At 44.1% G+C, this 25,785-nt stretch overlaps 1 protein-coding gene across 2 annotated transcripts in view; it reads right to left on the bottom strand.

Moving 5' to 3' along the window:
* The window catches only part of LOC147419034 (LOW protein: ammonium transporter 1-like protein), an 84,736-nt gene that overhangs the window by 38,544 nt on the left and 20,407 nt on the right, over positions 1-25,785 (bottom strand). For both annotated transcript variants that reach the window (XM_086505687.1, XM_086505688.1), the window contains 5 exons: positions 17,110-17,157; positions 16,893-17,022; positions 10,728-10,804; positions 9,117-9,215; positions 8,938-9,008 (listed from right to left, as the gene is read on the bottom strand). In XM_086505687.1, the coding sequence (XP_086361813.1) occupies positions 8,938-9,008; positions 9,117-9,215; positions 10,728-10,804; positions 16,893-17,022; positions 17,110-17,157 (425 nt within the window). The remainder of the gene's footprint in view (positions 1-8,937; positions 9,009-9,116; positions 9,216-10,727; positions 10,805-16,892; positions 17,023-17,109; positions 17,158-25,785) is intronic.

The following is a 25,785-nucleotide window of genomic DNA, read 5'->3' as shown; positions in this document are numbered from 1 at the left end:
AAATTGGCGCCCCTTTCGGTATTTCTTTATTCCTTAGGAGGGTAAAGTACAAAGAAGAGTCCTGGGGATACCGCTTGTTTTGGCCAAATTTTAGCAGCATAACAGCCCCAAAACTTTTGCGAAACCAATTCCCCTGCTGGAACTCGCTTCTACTGGCGTATACCCTCTGATTCCTGCCCAAAAACAGTAAATTCAGCACGCTGTATTTACTGGTTTTTGCCGTATTTTCAACCCCAAACAGTCCCCTAACTGTCCTCTGCCAGTGGGGCACGATTCCCAATGGTCCTGGCGTCCGTATGGCTGAAAAACAGTAAAATTACAGCGCATACACAACGCTGATTTTGCCCCTGTACGGTGAGGTTATGACTCTCACCAGTGCCTGCTTTGGAGCAGCAGCTAGCTACCCCTGTTCCTGCTCAAGGAAGCTCTTGCCTCAGCACAAAAGCATGAACCCACATAACTGTACATCAGTCAAATGAGTAGCTCTCTTGTGGGGCATCACATAAATGCACGTAGGGGAGAGAGAGAGCAGTGTATAGTGTGCAAGGCATCACTCCTAGCACCACATTGTACATGAGAGGGAAAGGAAGCACTCCATAGCTCTTAACCTGTGACAAATTGCAAATGAAGCCTCTCCCTTCTCTAAATTCAGCGCCAATTCTTCTGCAAGAGGAAAGTCCATGAAAATGTGACACTTTACAAGCATTTTCCCGTTTCGGGTTCGCCGCTTAAAAATATCCTGACTGGTTGCCCAGTTGATTTCGCGGCAGAGTTGTAAAATGTTCCCCTAGTCATACCGGAGGTAATGATGCGAACACATTTCACGGCCCAAAATAGCAATTCCCTAAATTTTAGGAGATGCTTCCGTTGGGCTCCCACTGGTCTTCTGACCATCTATCCTCATTGGGACCGCATCCAAAAGTGCAATGTGGCCCCAAATGTCGGATACTTTTTGTTGGTAGTCCCACCTTGACTTTACGCCTTAATTGAGTTCACTTCCTAGTATCCACCAACTTGCTAAGTGCGACAGGGGGACCTATATGATCTTGCTCTGAGCCTAGACATCCTCTTACCATACGAATTCCAGTGCCGACCACTTCTCGTTTGCGGGTGAAACTACCGTTCACATTGGCCATACAATGTCCGACCGTTTGCTACTTCAAAAAGAGGGTCTCAAAACAAATAAAATAAACCCCATTGGAAAGAAACCAACAACCAAGGTTAGCAGTCGTGACATACCCCCCTCTTGAAATCGCAAACGTCCTCGATTGCATACCATAAATACACGCCGCTGATGATCTTGTGCTATTAGCACTCTTTTATCATCGCATGTATCCGCAAGAAAGGTCGTAACATACATAGATACGAATGACTTAATGAGACCTTCATACTTTTGCCATTTCCATCTATGGCACTGAATTCATATGTACATTTGATGTACTAGCTGTATCATTACCCCTCCTTTGCACACGTTGGGTTGGGGCATATGTAGGCTGTAACCCAAAGGCTTCAAGGTAAAGCTGCAATACATTTGGTGACGCTGACAGTTCATGCTGTTCCATCCACTTTGCATCCATAGGCAGATAGTTCTTGAACTTCACCAAATAGCGTCTTGCAACTTGTCCTTTAACTTTTCTGTCCTTATGTGTTGAAACTTGCTCAGGTACCAGGATCTCATCAAGTAACTTCTGGCTGATCCTCAACTGGCATATCTTCTGGCACATCACCCACAAAGGGTCTTAGAAGACTCACGTGAAACGCATTATGAATCTTCCATGCATCAGGCAATTTCAGCCTGTAAGCCACATTGCTGATCTTGTCAAGCACTTGAAAAGGCCCATAGTAACGCATGCTGAGCTTAGGAAACTCTTCTTTAACCTTGCCTTTTCGAACCTTAACAGAACCCAATCACGAGGTGATAGTAGCAATTCACGACGGTGACGATCAGCAGCCTTTTTCTGCTTTGCCTGAGTCTTCTCCAAGGCAACTTTAATCTTCTTATACATCTCATCCATGTTCTCAACATATCGATCTGCCTCAAAGATCTTGTCCTTTGTATGCAAAATGGGAGGAACCTTTTTGCCACCTTCAACAATCTCAAAAGGTGCTTTGCCAGTAGACGAATGCACCGTATTATTGTACGCATACGCAAGCATAGGCAAATACTGTTCCCACTTGCCCTTATTATCTGACACGTAGCATTTCAGCAGATCTAAGACAATAGAATTAGCCTCTTCTAATTGTCCATCAGTTTGTGGATGAAACGAAGACGCAAACTTGAGCGTAGTGCCCATGTTCTCAAACAATCCTCTCCAGAACAAACTGGTCATGCAAGGATCACGATCACTGATAATCGATTGTGGCATACCATGGTACTTAAACACATTGTACATGAACAAGCGTGCCATCTGATTAGATTTTATCTTCTTCCTGACAGGGATAAAATGGGACTGCTTGCTGAACCTACAGATAATGGTCCATATACCATCATTCCCTGTTGGTGTCCTTGGAAGATCAAAGATAAAGTCCATAGCAATGCTTTCCCATGGCTTATCCGGAATCGGCACTGGTTGTAACAACCGTGGTGCCTTTTGCCTGTCAAACTTGACCTTTTGGCAAACTATGCATGCTCGCACAAAGGCATCCACATCTCTCCTCAAGGTAGGCCAATAGAAGAATGTCTACCGCTTTAGCTGTTGCATCAATGCCACGATGCCCTGCATACGGTGGGACATGACTCTCTTCCATGACCTTATGTCGCAGTGGCCTAGTGACACAAAGTCTGCCATGCATCATCATAAAACCATCTCTGAGGAGGTAGTGCTCGTGATGTTGCCCCTTATGTCGCAGTGGCCTAGTGACACAAAGTCTGCCATGCATCATCATAAAACCATCTCTGAGGAGGTAGTGCTCGTGATGTTGCCCCTCTTGTAACTGTTCAAAGATCCTTGCAAAGTCTTCATCAGTAGTATACTGTTCCTTCATGTCATCTAACTCATGATGATAAGGAATTGACACAGCTGAAATTTGTGGCTTTCTTGATAATGCATCAGCCACAACATTCTTCTTGCCTTCCATCGCATATGCTTTTCGGATAACTTTGACTGTGTCAAGAAGTATCGCAAGGTTTGGTGATCTGTTTGGACAACAAAATCAGCACCTAAGAGGTAGTGCTTCCAGCTAGAAAGCACAAGAATCACGGCCAAGAGCTCTTTCTCATAGACTTGCATAGTCCTCTCTGGCCCTTGCAAAATTCGGCTTTCATAAACTACTAACCGTCTGTCTTGCATTAGCACTGCTCCGATGCTACTGCCACACGCGTCACACTGGACCACAAATGACTTCCTGAGATCTGGCAAAACAATAACTAGATCTGAAGTCAACTTTTCCTTTAAGAGACTAAAAGATAAAATCTCTTTTTGGGTCCATCTGAAAGTGACCTCTTTCTTTTGCAAAGCGTGAAGAGGCGATGCTATCTCTGCAAAATTTCTGATAAACCTTCTATAGTAGGAACACAATCCCAAGAGGCCATGCACAGTCTTCAAGTTTGGCCATGTCTTCATAGCTTCAACCTTTGCGGGATCCATTCTAACACCATCCTTTGAGACTATGTGGCCCAGAAAGTGGATCTCTTCGAGGAAGAATTCACTTTTCTTAGGATTGACAAGTAACCTTTGACTGCGCAACTCTTCAAACACAATGGTCAAGTGACGCCTATGCTCCTCTTCATTCTTCGAATACACTATCATGTCATCGAAGAACGTTCCAACAAACTGTTGATGCGAGCGGAAAATCCGGTCCATCATTCTGTTGAACGTGGCAGGAGCATTTGTTAGCCCAAACGGCATCACTAGAAATTCATAAAGACCAAATGTCGTTCTAAACGCAGTCTTGTGCACATCCTCTGGCCTTATACGAATTTGATGGTACCCACTCTTAAGGTCTATCTTGCTGAAAATTGCAGCATCCTCTAAACGATCGAGAATATCATCAATTCTAGGAATAGGGAACCTATTCTTGATGGTATTCTTATTCAACGCACGGTAATCAATACACATGCGCCATGAGCCATCCTTCTTCTGTACTAGGAGCACTGGGGAGCAAAAGGGTGAAGAACTAGGCTGAATCAGCCCCTTCTCTAATAACTCCTCAACCTGGCCCATAATCTCTTTCTGCTGTGCCGCACTAACCCTGTAGGGAGGTCTATTTGGTGGGCTACACCCTGGCACCATATCTATCCGATGGTCCTCACGTCTCTCTGGCGGCAATTGCGACGGTAATGAATCAGAAAAACAGTCACTAAACTTTTGCAAAAATGCTGACCTTTCTTTATCTAACACAGATAAATTTGACTGATCACTATCTGAGACATCACGTGCAAAAATCAAGTACACAGAAAGATGATTCTTTATTATAGAAGTGATAGCAGAAGCAGATACAATAGGGACCGACTCTCCTTTAAGCTTTACATCCAAGATGTGAGTTTTGCCCCTATGCTGTACAGTGATCTTTTTGTTGTAGGCATCCAAGACTCCATGCACTCGGAACATCCACGGGATCCCCAACAAGGCGTCACAACCTTCCAGCGGCATGATGTAAAACTCTTTAATGTCCACATACGACTAAATATGCAGACGCAGCTTTCCAATGATGGGAGTAACACACTCTGAGTGGCCAGGACATGCCAACCCTGCCTCTGCTGTGTACCCCATCTCTTCAGCTCTGATGCCCAGTTTCATGCTAACTCTGGTGAGATAAAGTTGGCTTTGGCACCTGGATCAAAGAAGATGAGTGTCGTCCGATCCCTAACTTTACCCCATGCCCTGCATAACTCACTGGCATCTGTACTGGGCCTATCACCCACCATATCTAGCACTAAACCTGCCGTGCGTTTAGGCTTCTTGCCTTTCTGGTCTTCTTTATCATCTGAGTCAGTTGGTCTTTTCCTTTGTGGACAGTTGGTAGAAAAGTGACCAGGCTGCTCGCATATAAAGCATTTCTTCTCAGCCATTAGGACCTTCGTTTCCTCGAGCGACTTGCGCACAAAAGGCTTCCTTTTCTATTTCTTTGCCTGCGCTCCAGAAGTCCCGGCTGAATCCTTGTCTTTGGTGGCCTTTTCTGACCCCTGTGACGCATCAGGAGCCGTTTTCACAAAGGGCTTCTTCGCTGAATTTTTCTTTTGCTGCCCTCCTTTGTCACTGCTCGGAAATCCACTGTCCTCTCCTTTCAACAAGGCAAGACCAGTGTTTGCAACTTCCATAAGCTGAGTAAGGGTAGCCACTCTGTTCTTTGTACAGTAATCGCGAAGCCCTTTAGGCAGCCCACAACAGTACTTCTCTATCTGCTCTGTCAGTGGCACAAATCTGTAGGAGGTCACTGAGAGTAACGCTTTACAAAACCTCCTATTGTACTCCAGCAAGCTCTTGCACGAAGCTAAAGTAAGCTAGTGCCAATCTGTCATGACGTCGGCTTCAAATTCATTTGACAGCCAAGCAGATGCAAACTGCTTGAAGTAAACCCAAGTGGCGGGTGCCTGTCCTTGCATAACAATGTCGTCCACCACGTAAGCGCATTGTCCTTTAAGAAAGTGGCAGCTTTCCAGACCTTCGAAGCCTCTGTAAAATTCCCTGCCGCATAAGCTGTATCAAACTGCTGGAGGAAAGTGAGGGCCTTTGTCTTATCCTCGAAACCACTGAACGTACTGAACTTTACCGCTGCACCACCTTCTTTGTAAGCCTTCGGCTTCTCTAGTGCCCCCAAGTTGTCAAGGGAATGGTCTACAACATGGGCACTGTAGTAGGCATGATCGGCACGTGTTGGCCATTCACATTTTGCGTCAGAGGCGCGATATCTGGCTGCTGTCCAGAAAAACCAGCCATGCCAAAATGACCCTGTAGCACCTCAAACTAGCCCTGGTTGCAATGGAAACCTTGCTGCATGCTGATACTACCATACATGGGGTTTGGCATGATGCCTTGCATACGGGGACCCGAACACTGTTCCTGGCATGTACGGCTCACTTCCAGGCGCATAACCAGCCATACTTTGGAACACTGATCCACCCCCCAAATACCCAGGATGTATCGTGGGTGGTGGAAAAACTGAATGCATAGCCTGGTATCCAGCTCCCTGTCCATTCAAAGACAGCATGCTGGCTCTGAAAGGTGGCGGGCTGAACTGACATAACCTGTGGAATAGGCGTTCTAGCCACCTGTTCAAGCACGGGAGGAACCTGCTTTGGAGCCCCCGACTCCGCAACATGCGAGTATTCCCTTTCCTCCTGCGCCACATGAAGTACCTGGGCTTGAGCATCAACAAGCTCCGTACGCGGCGTAGGTTGCCTATTTTGCTGTTGCATTGGTGGCGTTTGCAAGAATTCCATAAACCTCGGATTCTGCACCAGCTGCGAGAAGACATTCACCGCGGCAACTAACTGAGTCTTGAACGCATCATCCTCAAGTTGCCCAGTCATAAAGCCCTGTACTACTGGAAGGACATTCACGTTGACAGGAGGTAAAGACTGACATGGCCGTGAGCTCTCGCCAATCTCAAAAACCATAGGAATCTCCTACCTGTCCTTTGAAGAGGAACCCTCTTCCATAATTCCCTTCCCCTTGTCGGCCATAGTGTAATCCCCGCGTTCTTGCACTCTGTGTCTTTATCCCAAAACAATCCAGGCTCTCTCTTTAAGGAAAAAGTGATTGATGTCCCGGCAACGGAACCATGAAACCGGCCCATAGGGCGGTAGGCGTTGGCTTTCACCCGAAATTCTTTACTTTAGACACACACACACAGAGCACTTTGCAAAGAGAACCTGCGGACGAGGAATTAACACTTGAATACACACAGCTCGGAAGCTAGAATGCTCCGAGGAGACACCGACAACCTGTAGGCCCCAAAATTGGCGCCCCTTTCGGTATTTCTTTATTCCTTAGGAGGGTAGTACAAAGAAGAGTCCTCGGAATCCCTTGACTATATCCCACTAGATACCGCCTGTTTTGGCCAAATTTCGGCAGTATAACAACCCCAAAACTTGCGCGAAACCAATTCCCCTGCTGGAACTCGCTTCTACTGGCGTATACCCTCTGATTCCTGCCCAAAAACAGTAAATTCAGCACACTGTATTTACTGGTTTTTGCCCTGTTTTCAGCCCCAAACAGTCCCCTAACTGTCCTCTGCCAGTGGGGCACGATTCCCAATGGTCGTGGTGTCCGTATGGCTGAAAAACAGTAAAATTACAGCGCATACACAGCGCTGATTTTGCCCCTGTACGGTGAGGTTATGACCCTCACCAGTGCCTGCTTTGGAGCAGCAGCTAGCTACCCCTGTTCCTGCTCAAGGAGGCTCTTGCCTCAGCACAAAACAACTGTACATCAGTCAAATGAGTAGCCCTCTTGTGGGGCATCACATAACTGCATGTAGGGCAGAGAGAGCAGTGTGTAGTGTGCAGGGCATCACTCCTAGCACCACACTGTACATGAGAGGGAAAGGAAGCACTCCATAGCTCTTAACCTGTGACAAATTGCAAATGAAGCCTCTCCCTTCTCTAAATTCAGCGCCAATTCTTTTGCAAGAGGAAAGTCCATGAAAATGTGACACTTGGCACATTTACAAGCATTTTCCAGTTTTGGGTTCGCCGCTTAAAAATATCCTGACCGGTTGCCCAGTTGACTTCGCGGCAGAGTTGTAAAATGTTCCCCTAGTCATACCGGAGGTAATGACACGAACACATTTCACGGCTCAAAATAGCAGTTCCCTAAATTTTAGGAGATGCTTCCGTTGGGCTCCCACTGGTCTTCTGACCATCTATCCTCATTGGGACCGCATCCACAAGTGCAATGTGGCCCCAAATGTCGGATACTTTTTGTTGGTAGTCCCACCTTGACTTTACGCCTTAATTGAGTTCACTTTCTAGTATCCACCAACTTGCTAAGTGCGAGGGGGGGACCTATATGATCTTGCTCTGAGCCTAGACATCCTCTTACCATACGAATTCCAGTGCCGACCACTTCCCGTCTGTGGGTGAAACTACCGTTCACATTGGCCATACAATGTCCGACCGTTTGCTACTTCAAAAGAGGGTCTCAAAACAAATAAAATAAACCCCATTGGAAAGAAACCAACAACCAAGGTTAGCAGTTGCCACATCTTTGTGACATGGTTAATAACTGCCACGTCCTCGTGACATCACCCATGTCGCTTAGAGCCAGAGACAGAGTTGCACTACACATGTCATTGCCTGGTGTACTATGAGATACGAGGCTGCTTCCACTGTCTGTTCAGAGAGGGTTTTGGACCATTTTCTAGAGTCATGAGATACGAGGATCAGGATGTCTCAGATTTTTCCTACTAGAGCTGCGCAGACTTAGGGAGAGCTTGCTGAGGACATCAAGGGAGAGACAGTCGAGACAGATCACAGATTTCTTTACACCAGCGAAGGGAGAGCAAGAGGAGCAGTCATCACAGCAGATCTCAGAGCCCACCCACACTAGAGGTTCGTTGATTGATCGAGCCATTGAGCTAGGCAGATCCAGACGCCCACGACCTCGAGGGGTCTCCCACCATCGACAAAGGCTGCAGCAGAGGATCCAAATCACTCTAGCTTGACATGCAAGACGCCCAACCAGAGTACTGACCATGGAGGATGTTGATGGATGAGAGATTTCATTTGAAGCCAACCCCCCCCCCGTCCTATATCTCGTTTCAATTCCGAATCAGCTTCAAATTCATTTTCTTAGTGTTTTAGTGTTTTTTAGTCTTAGTTCTTTGTACTTTCCGTACTCAAACATGGTATCAGATTCACCAATTGTAACTTTTTGGTCTCATAGGTCATTTTGGCCTTTCGAAGACGTTAATATAACATTTCATTTCTCTCTCTCTCTCTCTCTCTCTCTCTCTCTCTCTCTCTCTCTCTCTCTCTCATAGTCATACAATTACCCAAAGCCAAGTGCAATAATGCTTCCAATGAAGCACTTTTGTGAAGTTAACGCAACTTGTAGATCCCCAAACTGCAACAATTTCAATAAACTTTTTCAGTTCAGCAAGTATATATATAAAAAATAAGAGTAAAGCAGCACAAGACCACGGAGGCTGAAAATCCTCTCAACAAAAATTACCTTATACACACGTGTTGCTTCCATAACCAATTCTTCTGTAGTTTGAGCCACATCAGCTGATTGCATAGATTGTCCAGCTAATGTCAACGCCTTCCCAATCTGTTCACCAAGATATCCATATAAATCTTTGAAAAAGCAATACAAATGCAATAAAGACAGGCTAGCAAAAACAAAAGGCTGCACTTTAAGATTATAAACAAGAAAGATACTGTTCTCCTTCTGATTGACAACATAAAGACAAGTGCCCATTGTAAAAGAAAGCACACATACTCCATGCCTTGGCCTTTGTTGCAAAATAATTTCTCATAAACGAGTGGTTGAGGGTGAATTGTTTTTGGTCAGTCCAGGTGGCTCTATTGTCCAAGCGTGCTGTGTCACATAATTTTTTTCCACATTGAAGGTTTCTCTATTAGGTATTGCTTCGACAATGGTTTTGCAAGAAGCATAATGAAACCTTGGGCATATCTCAGACTAAGCAGCATTGCCAGAAGGTCAAGTACAATCATCTCACCCTTTGAGAGTACCTCATGCACTGATTGTTTGCTCTACATACTGGGGCTGGGAGAGTAGTGCTATGGATTTTACCATCAACTTTCCTATGCTACAAGCAATGATGGCATTCGAACTATTATCAAACTATATGAGGAGGCAAAGTTTATTCCAATCACAGGAACAATATTAAAGTTTGAGCAAATAGCACAGTTATCCTCTTTCATATCTTCAAGTTACATGGGATGCCGACTCTATTACCAGTGATAGAGACCCACGCAAGACAAGCCTTTTGTAGAGAACTATATATGAGAATATAGCCACTATGAATATTTCATCAACTTTAGAGTTGCAGTCACAAACTGCAGTCAAATGGACAGTGTGAGATAGCTAACTCTATCTCTTGGATTCATGAAGAGTTTTATTTCAGATAAAAAACACAAATGGGAGACATTTCTCCACTCATTGCATTGGCATACACAACACAACTCATTCTCCAATTGGTAAAGCTCCTCCTATTTTCCACATTAGATAAAAATTTGAAGTCGATCAGTTTCCACACGATTTGGATAAGATTCTTTAAGGGAGGTGGTCTCAAGATTGGTAGTGAAAAGGTTGCCAAAAGGAATTTCGACTACAGACAAGGACAAAGTCCTTTTTATTATTTGCCTAGGGCGTTTTGAGTGCGAATCTATCCATTTTGATTTGGAATGCAATGTTGTACATATCAAATAACTTGTTGCTTGACATTAATGTATTAGCTGGCTTGAAATGCGGTTATTCTCCATATGCAGTTTATGCCATGATTGGACAACCAAAACGTGTCTCCATTTACTGGATTTTTTGGCATAGAAGGGAAAGAAAATTTCTGTTTCTTTGCAGGTATCATATATGTATCAGACACCTGTCACTTAATAAAAATGTTTGTCAAAACTGAAGGAGAATTTAACATTTCAATAGCATGAAAAATTAGTAAAAATAAGGCTATAAATCCTGCGTCAACTTTTTCTCATAAGATTAAAAACAGCTTGGCCTTCGATTTTACATCTAAAGAATGAAGAACAAATACAACTGGCAATATCAATGAGCTGATGTCAAAATACCAGAAGAATGAGGACAAACCATTTGGAGCTCGCCTTTTGCATAATTTCCTGTACCAGCAAAGCGCCTTCCAGCACCAATCAATCGCTTTCCAATAGCTGCAAAAGGTTTTCTCTTTAATTTCCTTTACCTTTAAAGACTCCATTTTCAGGTTACACAACAAAACACTGCAAGAAAAATTGTGAGAGTTGACCAGTGTCACTCATAGCATCCTTGTGCACAACGGGACAGCATGGAGACGAAATATTCAAATAAAGTCTTCGAAGGCATAAATGAGGGTGTCACATATGCAGATACAGGTGTCAAGGCACAAGGTTTCACTCATTCCAGCATTAATCCTTATCCAAAAGTCTTACCTTGCCTCAGACCTGTTTGCTACTGAAATTTTGAAATGCCATTAAATGAAGGCTGTGCCATGGCAATATGCCTCTTTACTAGTATTTTTCCCATTCCACATGTCATTTGGACCTTTATCCAAGCTATAGCAAGCCTGGTAGCTAAACATTAAACAAATTATGAATGTGTTGACATTTACAACTTACAATAGAGGAATCCAAACAAAAGCCATCATGCCAAAGATATGCGGATGAGAGTTTGCGGATGAGAGTTTGCAGGATTCACTAGTTCCTCAAGCGACATGGGGGAGAGCAACTTCCCAAAAGGTCACCAATCCTAGTATTGTTCCTCCACATGCACGCTTAATTGCATGGTTTCCACAAACTAGTCTAGCCGCCCAGACCCCAAAACCTTAAGATGTTAGGGACCTTCAGTCTAGCTGATTTATGCAAGCTTAAAGGTCACAAGTTGGGCTTACCCCAGTAACTACACCCCTGAGTCAAACTTCAAACTTCTTTTTTTCCTTCTTTGTTTGTCCTCCCCTCCTCTTGAGGCGGCTGTACTGTTGCACATATGCGCTTCATTGCAGGGCTTCCACAAACTGGTCTAGCTATCTAGACCATGAGACCTTAAGGTGTTAGGGACTTGCGTTAGGGACCTCCGACCTAGCCAATTTATGCAAACCTTATAGTTAGGAAACACTTAGAGGTCACAAGTTGGGTACACATTGTCTTTATAAAACTTCTCAACATAGGAATAAAAACATTTCACATGGTAGCTTTGGCTGGATTAGCATAGGATTGAGTGGGATAGAACAAGCTACCAATCTTATATAAGATTGCGATAAGGGAGAGAAAGAAACAAAATAAACCGGTAACATAAATCGAGAGTGTGGTGTCGTATGTGTGTGTGTGTGTGTGTGTGTGTGTGTGTGTGTGTGTGTGAGAGAGAGAGAGAGAGAGAGAGAGAGAGAGAGAGAGAGAGAGAGAGAGCGAGCTCTGTCGCACGAACTTCAGCCCTTGCACGTGCTGCCTCTGCGCGCTCTCAGCCATGCATGAGTTCCAGCACCTAAGCACCCTTAAACCTACATGCCCTGCACACTCCGGCAGTAGCTGGCATTTAGCTTGGCGGCTTCCTCCTGCACAGGCTAACCTCTGTCAGCTCGCATTCTGTTCTAGGGGGGGTGTGTGTGTGGGTGGGTATGTGAAGGTGTGAAGGGTGTGTGTTACTTCGCTAACTCTCTGCAGTGTTTTTTTCCCCAAACTTAGCTCTATACAGACTTTGTTTTTTTGCAACTCTGTAGTCTTGAAGAGTTTGTTGGTGTGAGTGAGTGTGTGTGAGGTGTAATTGTATAGCCTTACAGACTTTGTTTTTTTGCAACTCTGTAGTCTTGAAGTGTTTGTTGGTGTGAGTGAGTGTGTGTGAGGTGTAATTGTATAGCCTTCTTTCCTTGCTTCGAGTGGTGTGGGTACCTTCGCTTTGGACAGAGTGCTTTATCTAGGGTTGTTGCAATTTCATGACGGAAAACCCCTGCATATATAAAAGACGCAAAGCAATGGACTCTTCATCAGCCGACGCAATGTCCCACATCAAGGAATGCTTACACGAAGATTTTGTAGATGCCTATAGGGCTTGGGAGGGTCAAGAACCTAAGAAAGAAGGCATCATTCCTGTTCAGTAGTTGATGGATCCTTTTGCCTCCAATATGCGCTACATGCAGTTATACTTCTCTTTCCTGGCAAAATGCCTACGGCATAGGACGTGGGGGCATGGGATGCTCCACTTGAAGGGGAAGTCTTTGAAATCGGCGGGGTATACGCTTTCACAGCCTCTTTTACTCGCGTAGGAATATGGAAGGATATCTCCTCATATGCCTGGTGCTCTGATGCTTTTCTTTGTGGAGATTTTAACAATGCGCCGAACGATGGAGACAATACTACAAGCTTTCGGAGATTGAACTTAATGCATTGTTTTCAGCCCTTACTGTTCTATGGAACAATGATGAGAGAAAATTGGCTAAATGGCAGATTTGTGCAAGGCAACATGCTTTTTCCGATAAAGGTTGTGCCTCCAAACGGTTCTTCCAGCATTTACATCATTCTCGACAATCTCAAGACATAAAAAGAGTTAAACTTCCTTCAGGGGAATGGACGTCTTCCTTACAGAAGCTCACAGAGGCTTTGGCTGCTCACTTTGGGAAGATCTTTGAAGCCCCACCCCCTCTTACGCAAGATGCCCGACAAGCACGCACTCTTTTCCTGTCGCAGGTTACTCCAATCATTTCTACACAGTAGGCACAATGTTTCAAAGCTACCTTCACACCGAGGCAGAATTTCATGCCAGTCTGTTGGACTTCGGCAAATGGAAATCTCCTGGCTGGGATGGGCTTGCTATTGAATTGTTCTTGTCCTTCTGGGACCACCTTACGCAACCATTATTGGATGAATATGGCATGGGAGAAGCAGGACCTCCCCCTTTCTTGGAAGGAAGGGTTGCTCAAGCTATTGCCGAAGCACTCTTTTTGTGAGCAATCCTCCCACTGGCAGCTCATTACTCTCATGCTGGTGGTCTACAAATTGATGGCCAAAATGATTGTCAACCGGATTAAAGATTGTCAACCGGATCAAAATTTCATGCTAGTCTGTTGGACTTCGGCAAATGGAAATCTCTTGGCTGGGATGGGCTTACTATTGAATTCTTCTTGTCCTTCTGGGACCACCTTATGCAACCATTATTGGTAATGATGAATATGGCATGGGAGAAGCAGGATCTCCCCCTTTCTTGGAAGGAAGGGTTGCTCAAGCTATTGCCGAAGCACTCTTTTTGTGAGCAGTTCTCCCACTAGCATTACTCTCATGCTGGTGGTCTACAAATTGATGGCCAAAATGATTGTCAACCGGATTAAAGATTGTCTGCACCAAGGAATTCATCAATCTCAATATGGTTTCATACCACGTCGGCAAATTATTGACAATCTAGCGAATGTTATCATCGGCATGGAAAATGCTAAATATACGCAGTAGGATGTATTGGTCATGCAAGTTGACATTGAAAAGGCCTTTGATATTGTGTTTTGGGATTACATTGCGGACACAATGCAAAGGCTAATCTTTTGTATGCTCAAAGTACTTCTGTGGGTTTGCTGGGTGGCCCTCTGACGAGCTCTTGGGCTTTGGGACGTTCGGTCATACGAGGGTGTCCCCTTAGTGCCTTGCTTTATGCAATTGCTTCTCATCCCTTGCTGTTGCATCTTGAAGCCCTCACTTCCTCTGGCAGTTTGCATGGTCTGGCTCTACCTTCTGGAAAACAATTTATTGAATGGACGTGTGTTGATGACTCTTTGTTCATGCCACAGAATCGTAAGGAGGATGTACAACGGATTATGCATGCCCTACATTTGATTGCAGATCAACTTCCGAGAAATCCAAGCTACTGCCTATAAATGAATTTGACTGGCAAAACCTTTTTTGACCAGGGGAGATTGTTCCTCCTTAGGTCGTAGTTCGTCATCGGGGATATCCAATTGGTTGGAATGTGTCCGTAACACAGAAACTAGACTGGGTGCTCCAAAAATTGTGATCCAAGATAAGCTACTAGAAATTATCGACCTGGCCCTTCCATGTGCATCTTAGAATTGTCCAATGCATTATGATGGCTTATGTCCAATTCTATTTACCACTCGCATCCTAGTCACAACAGTGCCTTGGGTCTCTTATGTCCTACATTTTGGAACATTTCTAGCGCACATCCTCCCACAAGAAAGGGTTGCGGTTTTTATCCATGGATAAGTTGTCCACACCTAAGCGATTGGGCAGACTTAATATTTTGGATCTCCGTCGGCATGTTTTTGCCAGGAAAGCCATGCTCCTACCTGTTTTGGTGGAACAGGAACAACCCTGGACGCTCATGGTTTCGCATTTGTGTGATGTTATTGTCACACCTTCTTTTGGTCACTAGCACCCCTCGTATTGGGATGTAATATTTGGGCGGTTTGCTGGTCATATTCCCGGCCATCCCTTGTTGATGATTGGAAGGCGGTTACCTTGCATTTGTCCTAGAATGGTCGCCAGTCCCCTCAAGGTAACTCCCTCCGATTCGAGAGCATTCACCGGAGTAAAGCGTTCCCTCTTGCTTTGGCTCAGCACTCTCCTTGACAAGAATACTTTCTCTCGCAAAAGGGATATACCAGGTTGATCATGTGGTGGATGACTCCGGGCAGGGTCTCTCATTTCCTCGTCCTGCTTTTCGGTATGGACTGGGGACTACATTATCAGCAGTTGTGGCAGCAAATTCAGCTGTTGCTCACTGATGTTTCCCCAGTGCCTCCCTCGTTTGCAGAGCCCCGACTTTCAGATTGGAATCTCGCACATTATAGGTTGGACTGCATATCGGTTTATACTTTGTTGCAGACTGGTGCGCAGATTGTGTCTCATGGCAATCAACCCTGGTCGCCCTCAAAGTCCCAGTTGTGGTGGCAAAGAACGCTGTCTCGCATTTGGAAGAATCATCTACCACTCAAAGAGCGTATTTTCTTATGGCAGTGCATGGTCGGTGCTCGACTGATGTCATGGGGCTGCCGAGACTGTGTCGCATCTGCTTTGGGATTGCCGGTGTTCCCGGAGTTTCGTCAAGCAAGCGTCCTCCGCTTTGCACCTTCATTTCCCTTTGGGATCTTTCATAGATGGCTTTGGCTTTTTGGAGTCCTCCAACAGCCACAGTCTCTGTTTGAGGTCTTCTTCAGTTGGGTCAATTGGGTCAGATTTTGGGTTATGTGAACCATATGACACCAGCGTAATTCTCAGATGTTTCATGCCACGAAAATTGACCCTTTTTCGTCGGACAAGCACTACACTTAGCTCATGCTGCAGGAGATATTTCTCTAGAAGCTTTTAGGATTTACTTTGATTGTTTCTAGCCTCATGATGCTTTTGTACCTTTTTTTAATGGTGGGTTTTCTTTGATTTGGGGTTTCCCACTTGTAAATTCAATCAAGATTTACAAAAAAAAAAGGGGTGTGTGTGTGTGTACCGTTGCTGGATGCACAGCTTGGGAAGGTGATCTGCCCACTAAAATTGGATGCTAACACTAATCCATTTTGCATTCTGTGGGATACTATTATCAACTAAACCAATCCCCCTAAGGGTATTATGGTTGATTCGGGTTCGGTTGATCCATGAGTGGACAAGCGCCCCTTCAAACTCAGATCGGGCAAGTTTGCAAATTCATGTTTTCGATGTGGCAAATTTGGTCACATGCAATCCGAATGCCTTGAACCTGTCTTGCATCATTCTCCTTCAGTGGTTCCATCATCTGATCCTATCTCTACAAGCAAGGTGATCGGAGAGGCCAAGCAAAATGGAGTCCCCACTGGTAATGTAGTCCCCAATGTGGAAAACCAAGCCACCTCAGTCTGATGTGGCAAGCTGGCATGGCCTTGCTGACATGGGACTGTGGCAGCTGATATAGCAGGGCTGAGGTGGCAATGGCTGAGGATGTGGGAGGATATACGCATGTACCCTGAACACTGTTTTTAGAAGTTTTTTTTTTTTTTTTTTTTTGGGGGGGGGGGGGGGGGGGGGGTTTGGTTTGCAAAAGCTTTATAGACAGTTGCTTTTACTTTGGGCCAGTTGCTGCCTCTCCAGTGGGCCAGTTGCTTTAAACAACTGCAGGGCCATTAAAAAGAGCCTTGCGCTCAGTTTGGAACGCGCAGAGAATTGTAGTCGAGTCTCTCCAATGGAGAGCGAAGTGCTCTTAAATTAATACACAAATAGAGACCACCTTAGGGGCCAAAACTCTCTAGAAGGGAACTCCGCCCCTCTGTCAGATTGTGTTAAAAGTTTCAATTCATACCATTTCTCAGCGAAGGCTCCCTTGGTAGTGCATATTGAAGCTCCTCTGTTGCTAAAGTGGCTGCTTGTGTGTCCCCTTTTTCCCACGCTTGTGATAGCTGTAGTAATTTCTCGCCTGCCAGCTCCCCGCACTGTATGAGTTTAAGAAATATAGGTATATAATTTATAAGCAATGCTCAAAACCAGTCAAACCTATCATTTTGGAATCAGGTACTAACCTCTCGCTGAATAGGCCCATTTGCTAATGCAAATGCTGCATCTTTAAGCTGTCATCAAAATTGCAATACACTCAGCATACATAATAGAAGTTTGGCGAGAAAGACAACTAGAGAAACCACATTGAACAACTCTGTAAATTAATAATCCAATACAAATAGTGAGCTCAACCGAGTTTCTCTTTTTTAAACCCTCAAATGTGGATCACCAAGTTGCTATGTCTTGACGATATGGTTACTATCCTTACTTGCTATAAGTCTTTAATCCTTACAAGCATTGGATTGATGGTTGCCCTGATTCTCGTCTTTAGATTGATGGTAGCCTTGAGCCCTGTCCTTCAAGAAGAATGCATGTAGCAGGCAAAGGTCATCTAACCATAAGAAAGAACACAATAAAGGATCAAAACTCTGCACCCCAAGAGGTCACATGTGGCATGCCACGCCACCAAAATCATGCAACAAAAGGTTAACTGGCTCTCTGGTATTGCTATTTGCAAGAAACCTTCCAAAACTTGCAAAGCAGAAAATTATTAATGTGGTGAATATAAATTTTCACCCCTGATTGGGCGCTTTAGGTACAAGTCTGCACCCGACTGTTGCAAATATCTTATATGGTTGAATAAAACGCTAACTTTATGGCATTTATGAGTAGCCCACAAGCTTTTGAAAACAAAGGCTAATATGCCTATGTAGTCATCAAGTGATTTGCAATGCTGGCTGCCATAAAGGCCATTTAGAACGTCAAGTTTTTTAGGGAGTTCAAAATCTAGGTGTCTACTTCCATTCACATAGATGAAGTAAATGAGACATTACAACATGGAATCCAGTGAACCCAGCTGTAGTTTTTTTATTTAAAAAATGTTTAAAAACTTTATTTTTAAATAAGCTTTTTAGTTTTCAATGCATTCAAAATGCAACCTTGTACCTCCGACTTTGCATGCCGCTTCTGTAGCCCAGTATTAGGGTCTCAACTAGCGACCCACTGGCCTAGGTCCAGCCTACCTTTTGGGTCTAGACCAGCGGGTGTAGGCCAGGGCCTACCTTTTCAGTCTAGACTAGTAGGCCTACCCACTGGCTAGTGGACCATCTATACACACACTATGGTGGAGATGAGTGGTGCAGTGCTCAAAAAATACTATTTTCTTAGCCATGTTTCTTAAGGGCAAACAAGTCGGCCAACTGGGATTTATGCCAATTTCTAGGTTACTTGCCGGGATTTATAACTAAACTGCATTTTTTAAGACCTTGAAAATTGGAATTACAACCGGGATTTTTTATTTTCAACCGGGAAATTTACATTACAAACCGGGATATGTGAGCACTGGAGTGGTGGTCAATTGGTCACCGTGGCCGTGTTATCCATCATAGGCCAGTTATCCTCTCGGAGGAGATATTTTTGCTCAAAGATCTAGGTGGAGTGGATCATCAGTTGTATTAGGTCTAGCTATGAAGGCACTAGCACACTTCCATCAGCACCTGCACACCTCCATCAGCACTAGCACACCTCCGTGCACTACTGAGCCTCTCTACACCCCCTTGGTATCGAACTGGTCCTTGGCCAGGAGCTGTGAGTGCTGCCTGCCAAGCACCAGTTAGAGTATGACGGTTCAAGTCAATGAGTCTACAATGGTTCACACTACTGAGCCTCTACACCCCCTTTTTATTGGACTGGTCTTTGGTCAAGATCTGTGAGTGCAACCTACCAAGCACGTGTGTACAGTTAGTACAATGGTTCAACAGTCGATGAGTCTACAATGGTTCACACTTCAGTTTAAGCTATTGTTCTTCCAGTTCATTTTGTCGTTTCGCTATTGCTATTAGTTCAATTCAATTGTTATTTCACTTCTGGTATTTTGATTCAGTTTTCATCTTGTACCATGTTACGTTTCAGTGAGATTCCATCCACAGTGCCATAATAAGACGAGACACCCATCAGAGAGCACATAGCACGAAGGACACAACACATTTTACCTTCTACAGGTGCTCTCGTTTATGGCACACCCAGTCAGACCTCAAAGGGATCTCCCTTGGTCGAGGTTGACTGTGCCCAGCACACAGACTCAGCTCTGACAGGTGGACTAGTTCTTACTTGTCGGCTGAGCTTCAATAGACTAGTCCCAGTGGTCGGCTCAGCTTCAACAGGTTGTCTAGTCCCATTGGTCAACTAGTTGACTCAGCTCCAATTGGTTGACACTTTCCAACCGGTCGACCCAGCTCCAAGAGTTCCTACTTGTTGGGACAGCTTCATCAAGTTTACTAGTTCTTGCTGGTGAGCTCAGCCCATATGGATCGACTAGTCCCATCTACATGCCTCAACCCATCTGGTCGACTCATTTAGTAGGATCATGCTCACCAATATGGACGATTGTTTCGGACGGGCCAAGCTAAATGGTCAGTTTACAATGTTCATGTATGGCACACACCAAGCTATCTAGGGACACCCCCGTGAGTGCTCTTAGGAGCCCTCTAAAGAGTCCTATGAGAGAGGGCAAGTACAACAACCCATCCAACAAGATCAATGTCCCCTGCCCCTTTTACCACTAAGGATGCTCACGAGGGAAAAAATAGAGATCTAAATCGGAAGGATGCTACTTACTGCTCTTTCGATTCGCATTGGACAAGGATGCCGACAAATGGTAGAGCCAGTTCACAAAGAACCGCTTTACGGGGCTTTGGAAAAGGCTTATTGTTCTGCTTTCATGGGTTGGAGACCACTAAGAAAAAGACCTAGATGAGCCATAGAACCTTGTACTGCAACCTGGTGAGACATTTGCAAAGCGGATGACGAGGACCGAGGCCTTGGTGGCCAAACTACCTCGACCACCTAAACACTAGAGTTGAAGAAATGGCTTGAAAAAGCCCTACCCAAGGCTTCTCAACAGAAACTCAGAGAGTCCCTAGGATAAGACTACTTTGGATGAATTTATTGTTGCAGCCACAAGGATAGAAGGGGTTAGAAAACTCTTCAGACGCCCCTCTGCAGCTATGCCACCCACGGTTTTCCCAAAAGAATCAAGATGCCTCTGCTGATCCTTTGGTGTATTCGCACAAGGAGCTAGTCTCCCTCAAAGTACAACATGCCTTGCAAGAAGAAAATTCCTCACTTACTGTTGTGAAGGGAAACGAGCCCCCTAAACAAGAGGTGGTGGAGCACCTGAGGCGAGAGTTGAAGGAACTCAAAGCTCAGCATGAGTCTGGGCTCAAGTGTGGTGCACTACATGCAGGAACCCTGGTTGCCCCCCTCAAGACGAACTTCGGAGGCCTATGGCTATGTAAAGCTTCAAAGTGCAGAAAAATACTGCCAAAACTAAGAGTCAATACTCCAAAAATGCCCTAGTAGATCAAACTCTCAAATTCTCTTGTGAATAAGTCATTTTAGACTTGCCACTTATCGAAATTCTCAATTTGGTCAAAGGGATTTAATTTAAATCCTAGTAGGATTTTCTCATCCCGAAAAGAGGGTTATACTTACACTTGTTCACAGGCCACAATGTGTCAGCAAATAGTATACATACAATTCGGGCAAGATAGTTCCCAAATCCAGAAACTATTCACGGCATTCATACAAGAAGGTAGCATGCAAAAATACCCTGGTTGTCCCCCTCAAGGCGAACTTCGAAGGCCTATGGCTATGTAAAGCTTCGAAGTGCAGAAAAATACTGCCAAAACTAAAGAGTCAATACTCCAAAAATGCCCTAGAAGATCGAACTCTCAAATTCTCTTGTGAATAAGTCATTTTAGACTTGCCACTTATCGAAATTCTCAATTTGGTCAAAGGGATTTAATTTAAATCCTTGTAGGATTTTCTCATCCAGAAAAGAGGGTTATACTTACCACTTGTTAACAGGCCACAATGTGTCAGCAAATAGTATACATACAATTTCGGGCAAGATAGTTCCCTTTTCCAGAAACTATTCACGGCATTCATACAAGAAGGTAGCATGCAAAAATAAGACACACAAAAATAAGAAACTATGCAATGCAGCATCCGTATGGATTGTCTCCGTTCATGAGCCTATGACTAGAGGACCTTCCCATACATGTACTCGACGGTACCAGACTCTACAAAAATATCACACACAAGGCATTGTTGGTCATGTGCATGTCTCGTGCATGTGAGCACAAGTCCCAACCGAAAGCCAAGTCAATTGTTCTACGCATGAACTCAATGTTCCAGACCCAACGAAACTTAAGATCTGAGAACACTAGGAAGAGGTGTCAACCCATGAGGTATTATCATTTTATTTTCCTCAATGCAAGCATAGCATTTGGTCCTCAATTACCATTTAAGCAGCCAAAAGGTGATAAAAGCCATCCTCTAGAATTGTCATGAGGTGCTCTCTATAATACTGCATCCTCGATAGAGGAGGCCGTCTTGGTGTAATTCATGTCTCTCAAATATATAACCACCAGAGATATTGCCTGAGAATCCGGTTCTCTCACTATGTAAGACTTTTATGAAAGGTGAATTGGGGTCAACCTTGAAAAATTTAAACCGCTCAATATCCAAACCATGTGTGTTGAACCACAATGTCATCTAAGCATACCATGATATACTCACTTGCCTCTGCCAGCTGCCTAGATGCCTCAAGATTTTGTATGAGAGTCTCTCGTGCAATAGCTCCCTCAATCTCTGGATGAAGCATACAATCTAAAAGAGAGCCTCACTAACATGGGCGGTGTGGCGAGCTCCGCTCTAATAATGTCATAAGGGATGGAGGGAGATCATCATGACCTGTGGCCTCTCAATTTGTGTCCACATGAGCGTGTAAGTCTAATTGACCAAACTCTTGTTGCATACATACATCATGGCAAGGGTAGCTAGCGGGTCAAAAAATCACCCCTTTGTGCGGGGGCTCCTAGAAGTGTGCTTGGTGGCAGCAACATCATAGCATCACTATTGCAGCATACCCTTTAGAGAATTTGTCTCAAGCTGTGCTTGCCATGGAGAAGCAGCATGTGGTGGCTATGAATGTAATCCCAAGGTATACATATGAGTCTACCACTTGGACTCCGCTCCTTATCTGTTTATATGTATGAAAATTCAGAACCTTGGTCTTCCCAAGGTTCACTATGAGTCTACCACTCGGACTCCGCTCCTTATCTGTTTATATGTATGAATATTCAGAACCTTGGTCTTCCCAAGGTTCACTATGAGTCCTCTCTGGGTGCAAAACTCATCCAAGGCCTGTAAATGGAGTTGTAGTCCAGCCTATTACTCAAAGACCAGCACAATATCATAATATGAATTGAAGTACCTGTTGGATCCACGCATGTGCCATCTGTGCGAATAATGTACTTGACATCTTGTCGATGTAGGTGCACTTGGCAAGACACCAGCTTGTAGAAAGACTGCACACCAAGTGTTTGTAAGCGCTCGAAGAGTCAGTATCATGGGATTGTGTTGAAGGCTTTGCGGAAATCCACAAAGGAGCAAGTAATCACCTCTTCCACGCCTTTGCCTAATCACACACCCTAGCTCTGCACGAGCAATGTGCACTAAGCACCCTACCCATGCATGCCACGTGTGTTCCATGGTTCAGATGCTATGGATGATGTGGCATTGCCTCCCACTGAAGCAAAGTTTACGTCCTCGTAAAGACCCTTGGACCCCTAAGGCGAGAATACCATAAGGTGAAAAAAACTCTTCATTGAGTTCAACCTTTGAACTCCTTTCATGCTTTTCTTGTGAGTTCCCATTTGAGAGCTCGTTATCACTTCATGAGTCTACTAGTCTAAACTCCTAAATTCTTTATTAGCTTCGCTATTGTGTACTCTTTTCATATCCAGAATGGAAACATCTAACCTTTTAAGTTTGTTCGTGACAATTATTATCTCTTCAACACCTTAATGCCTTAAATACATAAACCAAGCATCCCATACTACTTGGTGTTGGGGTAAGCCGTTTAGCTTACACTCGATGCATGACCAACGCCAGCCATGCACCGTTATGTGCATGTATGCATCCCACTTTATAGTCACATGCTATTCTCTATAGCCACATACTATTTGACCCTTTTCCCACATGTGATGAACGTCACTCTCTAGCATTAATTGCCACCTTCCTCTCTGATCCTATGATAAGGCCATATTGCTTAGCTTGTATTTTGCTCTTTTCATCCTAATCAATCAAGCGAGTCTATTTTCATTGAGTGCTCTCTCTCTAATTTGTTTGCTACTAATAATTATGAAACTCTCACTACCATGAATGCAACTAATATTTTTCCGCCTTAATCAAACCTTACAAGTGGTATCAAAGCTTGTAAGTAATTAGTATCTCCTAATTACGTTAATTAGATCCCTAAGCTAGATTTAGAGTTCTCTCTCCCTAAGCACTAAAATGATTCATACCTCTTTTAGGATTAGATTAGTATAACTCAATTCTAGTCATCTCCATCATTGGCTTTCGGTGAGTCTACACGGCCACTACCCTCGCCGATGATTACAGATAATTGACTTGAGTTCTAGTTGTGTGTTTTCTTTTCTTTTACTTGTCGTTTGACTTGCTTGATAACAATCGGTACTTATATATACAAGCATGCATATGAAGCCCTCATCAAGAGCTTTCGGATGAATGTGCTCATGCTCTATTTAACGCAAGAACCAAGCAATGGCACCTTGATTAATCTTGTATGATCTTATGCTTTATTTTCTACTCATTGCCAATTAATCAAGTGTGTGCCATTTGAAGGCCTGAGTATGTGTGTGTGTACCCTTTTTGAAAGAGGTGTTGAAGTCAAAAGGCCCTCAAAAGCCACATGGGACCCTCCCTTTTTGAGGCACATGGCCTAAAGGAGGCCCCCCCTTGGCTGCCCGGCTCCCACGCCTGCCCGAATCTTTGCCCGACTGCCCGAACCTGCACGTGCCTGCCCGACTGCTTGTCTGATTGCCTGGAGCTGCCCGACCTGCCCTCTTTGCCCGGTTTCTTAAAGGCCTTGCACATAGCAAAAGGCACTCTTGCTTAAGTGCAGGCAAGTGGACGTTCCCACTCTCCAAAGCCCGACAAGCCAAAGCTCTTTTCCCATTGCAGGTAAGAGCCCACACTTCCACTTCCACTTCCACAAAGAAGGACAAAGAGCTTATAATTGAGCACGAGAATAACAATGAAGACAAAGAGACGACAATAAAAATGAAAACTCTCCTCGATCGACATCAACACGGCGCAACCATGGAGAGATCCATTGTGTTCTAGAAGACACATCCAATGCTATGTATGCTTCATCAAGCTACTATGAAGACAAACATTCCCTTCCTTTTTTTTAATGATATTTTGCAAAACAAGCACAACTATCTTGAGATAGGAAAGTATCCATGAAACATGTGTTGTATCCTTGAACCTTAGTTGTATCCTGTGAGCCCCATGTGCATCATGAGAGCCTGGCAAAGCCAGTTGTATCCAAATGAGAGCTTGAGGATGTATCCAAAAGAATCTCCTTTAGTATGTGAACCACATGATGTATCATAGGCACTTTACCATCTTAGCGACATTAGCATTAGCTTCAGGAAGAGATTGTGAGGGTAAGCCATATACTAATGGGCTATCCTATGCAACTCTACTCAAAGCACCATGCCAACCAAAGATAATTTCCCCTCCAATGTCGTCATAAGCATTTCTGCTAAGCCAGAAAGAGAACATTGGCTCCGAGACAAGCTCCTAGTCTAGCATGAGACAGGCACATAGGTGTGGTTTCCAATAAAATGAAAGCTAAAGTAGTGGAAGAAGAAAAAAGGGAAGTCAATACTGTCAATTTATGAGGATGTATTGTAATGGGTTTTAGATACTGACCCCAAACCCAAAGTTTGGAAATCGTGTAAGCTTTACCTTACGGGGGCGTCTGTTGGGGTGCCAAGCATGTCAACCATGCACCATTGTGTGCATGTATGCATCCCACTTTATAGTCACATGCTATTCTCTATAGCCACATACTATTTGACCCTTTTCCCCCATGTGATTCACGTCACTCTCTAGCATTAAATGCCGCCTTCCTCATTGATCCTATATAAGGCCATATTGCTTAGCTTGTATTTTGCTCTTTTATCCTAATCAATCAAGCGAGTCTATTTTCATTGAGTGCTCTCTCTTTAATTTGTTTGCTCTTGATTATTATGAAACTCTCACTACCATGAATGCAACTAATGATATTCTGCCTTAATTAAACCTTACACTTGGTTGGACAATATGATGTCCCCTCTTTGGTAGTTTTCGTCTACCTATTTTTAAAGATCTTTAATTCACTAGCAAGTGAGATCTCCAAAGATTTAGAATGTTTGCTCAGGACATTCACTATTATTGACTTAGCTTCTTTGGCCATCCACCCAGTAACTTGTTTCCAAGCCAAGAAATCTTCCTTTTTCCACAAGCGTATACACAATTTCTAATTGGAAATTGAGCATTCACCAATAGGTGGATAGGTCCTCTAAGTCTCTTATCTCAAGGTCTGTCATTGGGTAGAGTGACGTCTTTTTTTTTAGACTTACAATGGGCACTTAATTGGCTGCCGATCTTAAAAGTATGAGTTTCAAAACTCATGCTTTCTTAAAGGTAACTCATTGTTAGCATGTACTTTCTTCCTCCCTCAAGGACTTTATATGTCCTCATACAAAACTTCTTTGTCAAGTGTAATACTTCCCTTTCTACCTTGTGCTGAAAGCTATGGACAAAAACGTATACAAAGTGCT

Source organism: Adiantum capillus-veneris, chromosome 29, assembly GCF_014529385.1.
Source record: "Adiantum capillus-veneris isolate H3 chromosome 29, ASM1452938v2, whole genome shotgun sequence".
Lineage (NCBI taxonomy): Eukaryota > Viridiplantae > Streptophyta > Polypodiopsida > Polypodiales > Pteridaceae > Adiantum > Adiantum capillus-veneris.
This window is presented reverse-complemented; position numbering and strand designations above follow the sequence as displayed.